Below are 10,091 nucleotides of genomic sequence, written 5' to 3'. Positions count from 1 at the left end.
AAAGTTTCTAAAAATTACTTTTTCTTCTATAATCCATCCAAAACTGCTCGTATAAATTTCTCTTTTTTAGCATGAAAAATGAAATAAATTCAAAGTCTAATTTCTAGGACTTCATTGCTGAAGTCCTAGAAGGTGAAAGGTGACAGACCTGGGGGGAAATGTGTTAGGACGACAGTACGGCAGCTGATACGGCGATGACGGCGAGATTGTGTAAGATAAGGGTTTTTTTCTAGCTCATATTCCAGTTGTGGACATGGCGACCGCCGCGGGTGCTGTGTAACAGCCCTGCGCACCGGAGCCAACCATTATCAGAGAGAGAGAGAGAGGGGCTATAGAGATGCAAGCAATAGGGGGAGGGGTGGAAAAGGAGAGAGGAGGAGAGCGTGATTGTGTGAGTGTGTGTGGATGGGTGGATAGTAGCTTGCCACAGCCACTGCTAGAGGAGCGCGCACACACATACATGCGGATTCACACACACACTCTGAAGGCTAGTGTGTGTGTGAGCCAGTCAGTCAGTCAGTCGGTGTGAGTGTGTGAGCCATGTTGGATGTGAATGAACGGGAGGAGAGATGCTGCTGCCGCGCCGCTCCTAACGCTCAGACCTCCAGCTCCACGGACCACAGCGGGTAGATGCCAACTCTCCAGGCCGACAGAGAGACGGGGGAGCCTGGGGGAAGGTGTCGGGCGGTGCTGGCGGTCCTGGAACTGGCCACATAGTCGGAACGAAGGACAGAGAGAAGTAACGGGGGAGAAGGGAAGGCACACTCGTGAGAGAGAAAGAGAGAATAGGCAGAGGTGGAAGAGGGAGAAAGGAGGGGAGACACAGAGAAAGGAGAAGACTAAATGGCTGCACCGCTACCGGGCTTTACCCCGCTCCTGCTCTCATCTCTGGCACTCCACCTGCTTCTCCTCGGCCCTTTGTTCGCCTTCACCCCGGGGACGGTGAATACAGGAGGAGTTTCCAACAGATGGATCCCGGGCCTCTGCTATCGAGACGCCGGTAAAGTGAGCCAGCAGCAACAGCAACACCAGTGCGAGGAGGCAAGGGAGTCGCCGAGGGGCAGCTGGAATCTACGCCCAAGCAGGTGGACCGTGGAGCGGATACAGAGAGAGGGATGCTCGGGAGTGCAGCGCGCGGGAGAGACGCTGAGAGGATATCTGCGCTATGGAGCGAAGGGGAGGCGGAAAGAAGGACCGAAAGGAGTCGGGACGTTTTGGAAGACTGCAGACCGCCCTCCGGCTCCATCGCCACCTACTCTCCAACTCCACCCCGGTATTAGGAGCAGGTTGAACTCCGATGGCGTCGGTGGAGGAGAGAGAGTGGAAAGAGGAAGGCTGGGCAGAAAGGGCGTTGTTTCACCTCCCACTTCACCTGTTTCCACCCCCTCGCTGGTTCAAAACGGTAAAAAACGGGCAGTACAAAGGACTAGAGCGTGCGCGCAACGGTGGCCGGCGTCGCGACCACACCTCGCCAAACGTGGTGCCGCCGGAGCCTTTGTGCACGCCTCTGGCCTGAACGGGGCACCCGGAAGTGGAGGGAGGAGAGGGGGAGAGGTGAGGGAGAGGGCTCCTGAGGTGAAGAGACTGCTTGCTGCATGGTGCTCCCCGACACACTGGCCGTGCCCCTACAAACCACCCCTCTCCGTGGCCAGCACTCCCTCACCTGGCCTCGTCCCAGCTGGTTTCTCTCACTGCATTCATTCTCTTTCTGGATACATTTCACCCCAAGCTGATGCTTCAAACACATTCAAACCTACTTTTACCAACAATCCAGACTGTGTCCGGGCATCTCAATTGGATTGCGTGTGTAATTTTCACAACATTCAGCAACAGCTAGTTTACAGGAACGGCAACAAGGCGAAGCGCTGGGATGGCTCAGTCAGCGTGAACAGGAGGGCTGGTAATTGTTCTCATTTGGGCTGGCATAATGTTATCGATCCCAACAGAAGCAGGGAGAGGGGTGACGATAGCAGTTTGACGGGGTGCATTAGAGAGAATGGAGGAGGGCCGAGAGGTGGGGGAGATGAGGGGAGGGAAGCATACAGGTGTAGCGCGCTGGAGGAGATTAGCAATCTAGGTTGTTGGTTACCTCCTCTCTGTGAAGCAAGGTCTAAGCGTGCCAGAGTTATTCATGAAAGGAAGGAAAGAGAGGTAAATGATGGGAGAGGGGGAGGGATGAGCCACAGCAGCAAACACATTCATTTATCTAATTATCCGGATAATGGTTTGGCTTTTCTGATACTGAAGCTCTCGTGTAGTACTGATAATGAGCTTCAGCGGGGGAAATCAGCACCAGGAACCGAGGGGCAGAGCAGTCAAACCCGGAGAGAGAGCAGGGCGGACAGGGTGGGTCCCAGTGGTGGCTCTGGTTGTTTAGACAGAGAAGAAATGGGGGGTGGATATTTAGCTGAATTTACGACACCCGAGGGAGGCATAGCTCCGAGGAAGCGCCTCATCCAAATTGCCCTCAGCAGCATTATTTCAGAGACGCCCTGCCAGCAGTCCCCATCCAACAAAACCACAGTCCCCCAAAACGCGTCAAAATACTCTGAATACTCTGGCTCTGAAGTTACTGAAACAGCGCCCACTCAAACAGAAACAGACGAGAGCTGGGAAAGTGGGAGACGAGTCACAGCGCTCAGTCTGTCTGCTGGAAAAGTGAGAGCAACTTCAGAGACACAGTCTGCCGGTGACTCAGGCTTTTCCTCGCCTGCTAAGTTTCCCGCTACATCTCCCAGTCACTCTGAAGCAGCAGTGCAGCCTGCAGCAGAGTACCTGTCGCTCGTCTCGGCAGTTAACCTGACCACATGGTCTGCGCGTTCGCTACACTCCCCCCGTGTAGAGGAGCTTTCAGCACGACGGACAGCTCCTCCAGACGCTGAGCGCGTGTTTTTGTGGAGCAAGTCCAACACTAATAATAATAATAATAATAATAATAATAATAATAATAATAATAATAATAATAATAATAATAATAATAATGAGGAAGAGGAGAGAGGCGGCGGGGGAAATAGATATGAGTCTGAAATAGAAAATTCGCTGTGGCCTGGTCAAACGCAGTGGGAAAGCGCACAGAGAGCGATGGCTCACCCAGGATGCTCTGGTAGCATTTCCACTGACTGCTCAGCTACCGCGCGCGAGGACGGTGCACATATGCAATTAAAACCCGGTAAGCAAGTGCCACTAGAGCCCGAAGGTGTCAGACAGATGGGAGATAAAGGAGAAAGGCAGAGGGAGGAAGAGGGCTTTGAGGGGTCCGCCGTTGCTGTTGCCTCTGTTTGGGGAGGAAAATTACAGGTGGGGGAGGGCCAGAGAGAGGCGCGGCTGATGGGAGGGAGAGAAACAGGGGCAGAGGAGGAGGAGTGGGAGAGGGGAAGGAGAATAACAAAGGCAAGCCAGGCAGAGGAGAATGAGGCAAAGGGAGAGAAGGGTCAGGACAGGGGCAGTAGCACCACCATCACACAGCCAGATAGCAAAATAGGGAAGAAAGAAAGCCAGGGGGATGAAAGCCACCAGGGAGGAGGCAGAGGGGAGGTGGAGGGGAAGGAAAAGAAAAAGCACAGTTCAAGGGGAGAGAGGAGCCTGGAACGACTGATAATCGTAGCAGATGATGATACCTCACAGGGAGAGACTGAGAGAAAGATTTTCATGCCATGGTCTCGCTCGAAACGTGCAGCCAATAGGCATCCCCATTTCTCCCAGTACACCTACCAAGTACATGTGGCTGAAAACCAGCCGCCTGGCACATCAGTGATCATCATGTCCGCCTCAGACCCAGATGGAGGAGATGCAGGCAGGCTGAGCTACACAATGGCTCCGTTGATGAACAGTCGATCATCCGACTACTTCCACATTCACCCAGACACCGGCCTCATCACCTCCACTCAGATTCTTGACCGAGAGCATATGGACCTACATTACTTCCGGGTCACAGCGACTGATCATGGCTCCCCTCGCCTCTCTGGCACCACAATGGTGTCCATCACTGTTTCAGACCGGAATGATCACTCTCCTATATTTGAGCAGTCAGAGTACAGGGAGACGATTAGGGAGAATGTGGAGGAAGGCTATCCCATACTACAGCTGAGAGCGACTGATTCAGACTCCCCATCCAATGCCAATATTCGTTACCGGTTTGTTGGTGATTCAGCTACAATGGCACGGGCGGCCTTTGAGATTGACCCTCGCTCTGGCCTCATTACAACCCGTGGGTCAGTGGACCGGGAAACGAATGAACACTACACCCTGCAGGTGGAAGCCAGCGACCAGGGGAAAGATCCGGGGCCCCGCTCTGCTACCGTTAAAGTTTTCATCACCGTGCTGGATGAAAATGACAATGTGCCACAGTTCAGTGAGAAACGCTATGTGGTGGCAGTGAAGGAGAATGTCAGGCCTCATTCTGAAATTCTCCGTGTCAGCGCCACAGACCGGGACAAAGATAGTAATGCTGTTGTTCACTACAACATCATCAGTGGCAACAGCCGTGGGCAGTTTTCCATTGACAGCGTCACTGGTGAGATCCAGGTGGTGGCACCACTAGACTATGAGGCCGAACGAGAGTACACGCTCCGCGTTCGTGCACAGGACAACGGGCGGCCACCTCTTTCTAACAACACTGGGATTGTCAGCGTCCAAGTGACAGACGTCAACGACAATCCGCCCATCTTTGTCTCCACACCATTTCAGGCATCAGTGCTTGAGAGCGCTCCGATTGGTAGTTCAATCCTCCACATCCAGGCCATTGATACAGATTCTGGTGACAATGCTCGTCTGGAGTACAGGCTAACTGGCACAAGCTCTGACACCCCATTTGTTATCAATGCCGCAACAGGCTGGGTCACCGTAAAGTCTATTCTTGATAGAGAATCTGTGGAGCACTACTTTTTTGGTGTGGAGGCCAGGGATTATGGCATGCCCCCTCTTTCCGCTACAGCCAGTGTGACTATAACAGTGATGGATGTTAATGACAACCGCCCTGAGTTCCTCCAAAAGGAGTACTATGTCAGACTGAACGAGGACGCAGTGGTTGGCACCAGCGTAGTGACTGTCACAGCTGTCGATCGTGACGTCAACAGTGCCGTGACCTACCAGATAACAGGAGGAAACACCAGAAACCGCTTTGCTATCAGCACGGCGGGAGGGGGTGGGCTTCTCTCTCTAGCTCTCCCACTGGACTACAAACAGGAGCGGCGCTACGTTCTCACTGTCACTGCCTCAGACAGAACCCTCCATGACACCTGTCAGGTGCACGTCAACATCACAGACGCCAACACACACCGCCCTGTTTTCCAAAGCGCCCATTACTCTGTTAGTGTGAACGAGGACCAGCCACCTGGAAGCACCATAGTCGTGATCAGTGCCACAGACGACGATGTTGGCGAGAATGCTCGAATCACGTACTTCCTCGAGGACAATATCCCGCAATTTCGCATCGACCCAGCAACAGGAGCCATAACACTCCAGGCAGAGCTTGACTATGAAGACCAGATGACCTACACGTTGGCTATAACAGCCAAAGACAACGGCATACCGCAGAAATCCGACACGACATACGTTGAGGTGAATGTTAATGATGTCAATGACAACGCTCCTCAGTTCCTCAGTCCCAGGTATCAGGGAACAGTGAGTGAAGATGCCCCTTCCTACACCAGTATTCTCCAAATCTCAGCCACCGATCGGGATGCACACGCCAACGGTCGTGTTCAATACACCTTCCAAAACGGTGAGGATGGGGGTGGAGACTTTACCATTGAACCAAAATCTGGGATCGTCCGAAATAGCAGACGTTTGGATCGCGAGAACGTGCCATTCTATGAGCTCACTGCTTACGCTGTTGATCGCGGTGTACCCTCTCAGCAAACTCCTGTCCACATCCAGGTGACAGTCCTCGATGTGAATGACAATGCCCCTGTATTCCCCGCTGATGACTTTGAGGTTTTAGTAAAAGAAAACAGTGCTGTGGGTTCTGTGGTGGCACAGATAACAGCCACCGACCCTGATGAGGGTGCCAATGCTCAGATCATGTACCAAATTGTAGAGGGCAACATCCCAGAGATCTTCCAGATGGACATCTTTTCAGGAGAGCTCACGTCACTCATTGATCTTGACTATGAGACACGCAACGAGTATGTCATTGTGGTCCAGGCCACGTCAGCACCTTTAGTCAGCCGTGCTACTGTCCGAATCCGATTGGTGGACCAGAACGACAACAGGCCAACTCTACAAGACTTTCAAATCATTTTCAACAACTTTGTGTCCAATCGGTCCAACAGTTTCCCCACCGGGGTAATAGGGAGGGTACCTGCCCACGATCCTGACGTGTCAGACAGACTGTACTACACCATCGAAAGGGGGAATGAGCTTCACCTGCTGCTCCTGAATCACACCAGCGGAGAGATCCGACTGAGCCGAAAACTGGATAACAACAGGCCGCTGGTGGCTCCCATGCTGATCTCCGTCACGGGTAAGAGACCATGAAGGGAAAAAAGTGAGAGAAGGGAGGGAGGGTGCATGTGTGTGAGTGTGTGTTTGCAGTCAGTTTAGGTTGCTCTGCAGCTTTATTCAGTGTAAAAAATATTGTGACGATAAGGAGTCCAACGCCACAGGTTTGTAAGTGAGTGAGAAAGTGGGATGACAAGGCTGCATGCCACTTGGCTGAGCTCTTTGCATTACTTCTACCTTTTCCTTTTGCGTCTTTCTTTTGTCCTTATCAAAGATGCATGTTTTAAAAAGTATTTTTAAGTCTGAAACCCATCCCATGTGCATGTATGCCATGCTGACACAATGATTTACTGGAGACAAAGCCAAAAAAGAGTAGTATAGACAGATAAAAGAGAAATATTGATCGAAATCGAGCTGTTATTCAGGTTACATTTACCTGATAGAATGCGAGATAACAGACTGATGTTGGCCTAACACATTTTCAAAGTGTAGTGAGAAAGACATGTTTTCTGTGTAATGGGGACTTTCTGTGGAAACGAAAACACAACTGAGCAGTGAAAACTTTCAAAGATGGGCTGCTGAGGATAATCTTTAATGTGATGTCATATCTAATTTTTGTATCAGTCACCATGGTTGCCATTTTTCCAGACTGTTGTTAGCGTTTGGCGTAAAACTGGCGTTTTGTTTTAGGCATTTTTCTTGGTAGAATGGGAACTGCGTGTAGTTATAAGCAGAGATCAATATCACAGCACTGCAAACACAGTTTGATTGGCAGGATCCAGGCTAAGTGCAGTCCAAGTTGCCATAGCAATTTTGCACAATTAAAAATCTATCGAGCCGGGAATCGAGAGCGTGCATGACTCTGACAGGAAGAGTCAGATATCCCTGATATCCCATTAAATTGTCTTACTGCTTCGCAAATGTGCTGTCTCTCCTGATGACATATGCCACAGGATCAGCCTCCGTCAGCTTCTCAGCATAACTTGTTCATCACGCAGCCGTGAGATGCGCTGAAGAACGAGATTAAACTGAATTCCTGTTTTGTTTTGTATTTTTCTTAAATTAATATTTTAAGATATTTTTTTCACACTTTGTTGATTGTTTGTGTGTATTTCTCTCTTAGCTTCGGGATAAAAGAATAAAGCCCTTTTAGGGAGGCAGTAAAGATACTGATGTTAATGATCAAAGCCTTTTGAACACAAAGAAAGGGAAGAGGAAAAGAAACGAGTGCAGCATTGTTGTTTTAAGGACCTGGATAGTGCTGTGTTTGTATTCTGTCACAAAACATTAGTAGATGAATGCTGGCTGGGGACTGTGTGTGACCTCCTACCCTATTTACACTGTTCTGATACCAGCAATGATCACGGTTTATACATATTCCACTTGATGTCATTTTGGATGAGCGAGTGAGGGATCCATTGAGCAAAGAAGGAAGTAAGAGGAATGAGTAAATTAAAGCAAACAATCAAGAAATAAGTGATGGAGGAAGTGAAGGGATGAACATGGCTGAGTGAATGAGTCACTCATAGTAGAGCTGTGGGCGTGAGATAACTATATTAAGGATATCTGTTCTCAGTGACATCATACAGGTCCAAGACTAGAAGAAACGATCTGAGCCAGAGCATTTGGAGCAGTCTGAAGCTTCAGCTTGTACACACACTGACCTCAGTATTTATGACTTTGGCCATGTTTAATATTGTAACAACAAAACTCATAATTCACAATATTTGAAATTTAAAACCCAATATTACGTTCTTAACTTACATATGATCATAATAACTGCTCTTTTAATGTAGGATAGACATAATGTCCTAGGATGAGGTCCTGGGCTGAATTGTTATCTCAGTCCGCCCCTGGGGCTGGGGATTTACTGTCACACTCAATTTAAACTGAAGATTAAAAAGAAAAATCATTAAAAAAGGCCGATTGGGTCAATAAATAAGTCACTGAGTAAATGAGCTGGAGTGTGAGCAAAAGTGCAAGTGAACAAAGGAATTAATATGAATTTGCGCGTTTTTAACAAATGAACTAACTTGCGATTAAAGAGGAGCAACGGTGAGTAAGTGAAGAAGTCTGGCAACAAGCAAAACCGCTGAGTGTGTGTGTGTCACAACTGCATGTATGTTTGTATATTTGTGTGCATTCACCCTTGTCTCCATTGGTGTCTCACAGTGTGCGCTCAGCTCGCTTGAACCAGACTTATGGATTCATTTCCAATTTTCTCACTGTGTTTCTCTCACGATGAGCATGCTTTGCCCTCTCTCCTCGTTCCTCTCTCTCCCCTCTCTCCATTGTTCCAGGATTTGACAGTTATGAGATTATAATGAAACAACAGTCAGCCAGAGTCAAGCTCGGAGCAAAGCTGTCACTTTCATTGTGTGCTGTGTGTTATCTGTGACTGCCCGTCCCTCCTCTACCCACCGCTTTCTTCTCCTTCTCCTTTTATTCTACCCATCTTTGGGTGGATGAATGAATTCTTCATTTTCATCCTTTGTAATAATTCTTCTGTCCATTTTTGTGGCTTTCCTTACTCAGTTTCTCCCTCTTTCTTTCCCTTCGTCCTCTCTTTTCTTCTTCTTTTCTGTTTCCCTCCTTTCCCTTATTCCATATTCACTCATGTGTTATCCTCTCCTCCTCTTCAGTTTCCCTCCTGGCATTCCTCACCTAACTCTCATGGGCTGTTCCTCTTCCATGGTGAAACCCTTTCAGCTCTGCTCTTCACTTCATTTCTCCTCTTTTCAGTTTTCCTCTTTCCCTCCTCCCTCTCCTGGTGCGTGGCTGTGCATGTACTGAATGTGTTGTATACTATCAGCAGGCGTGTGCGAGTGTAGTTTATGTCTGTGCTTCAACAGCTTTTCTTCCTACTCATGCTTGCGCATTATTTGCGTGTGTACAGCACTTCTGTGTGCTTCTGTGTTCATAAGTACGTGTGTGTACTCTCAGGTGGCTCAAAGCATTGCACTTGAGGGTGTATTCATATCTTCTCAATGAATAATATCTATGTACGCCAGAGTTCTGGGACGTCTCTCCTCTCTCTGCCCGTCTTGCTTTCTTACTTCCTCACTCGTCCATACTTTCTTTCCTCGCTGTCTTTGTCTTCCTTTTCCATTTCACTCTCATGCTGTCTTTGACAGTTTGTCTCAGTCTGTCGGTTCTCTGGGTAATTCTTGTGTTCGTAGAGATTAAACACACCATTCATGCGCGTGCTGACAACAGTTTAAGGACACACGAACACACATGCATAAAACTGGCTTTAGGGTCAGCTGGTTGTGGCAGCAATAGCACTGTTTGGCACCCCAACAGGATCAGTTCAAGGTGCCCTTGAGCAAAGTAACCCCCACCCCCCAACTGCTCCTGTAGCCAGCAGCAGAGACTGTGCTTGTACTGGCAAATTCCCAGTAGTGAATGTGTGTAGCAGTTTTGATGGCACACCAGAGCTTCACTGGAACAGCAAACTCCAGTCTGAGACAAAGACACCATGGCGTCATCATGTTTGAAGGAGTTTGTTGAATAAAGTAAAACCTCTGATACTTCATAAAACGAATGATGGCTAAATTCTATTTTACTGCTTCAATTTCAGGGTTTTGCTATTTTACAAGTTAATGCTGAAATTACTAAATTATATACTACTTGCACCGTGAAAGCTAAAC

At 48.8% G+C, this 10,091-nt stretch overlaps 1 protein-coding gene across 3 annotated transcripts in view; it reads left to right on the top strand.

Moving 5' to 3' along the window:
* The first annotated feature begins 423 nt into the window (after positions 1–423).
* Positions 424–10,091, top strand: part of celsr3 (cadherin, EGF LAG seven-pass G-type receptor 3) — a 125,575-nt gene continuing 115,907 nt past the window's right edge. For all 3 annotated transcript variants that reach the window (XM_004554001.5, XM_004554002.5, XM_004554000.5), the window contains exon 1: positions 424–6,463. In XM_004554001.5, the coding sequence (XP_004554058.3) occupies positions 844–6,463 (5,620 nt within the window). In that variant the 5' untranslated portion in view covers positions 424–843. The remainder of the gene's footprint in view (positions 6,464–10,091) is intronic.

Source organism: Maylandia zebra, linkage group LG20 (genome assembly GCF_041146795.1).
Source record: "Maylandia zebra isolate NMK-2024a linkage group LG20, Mzebra_GT3a, whole genome shotgun sequence".
NCBI lineage: Eukaryota > Metazoa > Chordata > Actinopteri > Cichliformes > Cichlidae > Maylandia > Maylandia zebra.
The sequence above is the reverse complement of the archived record's forward strand: the minus strand, read 5'-3'. Positions and strand labels throughout refer to the sequence as shown.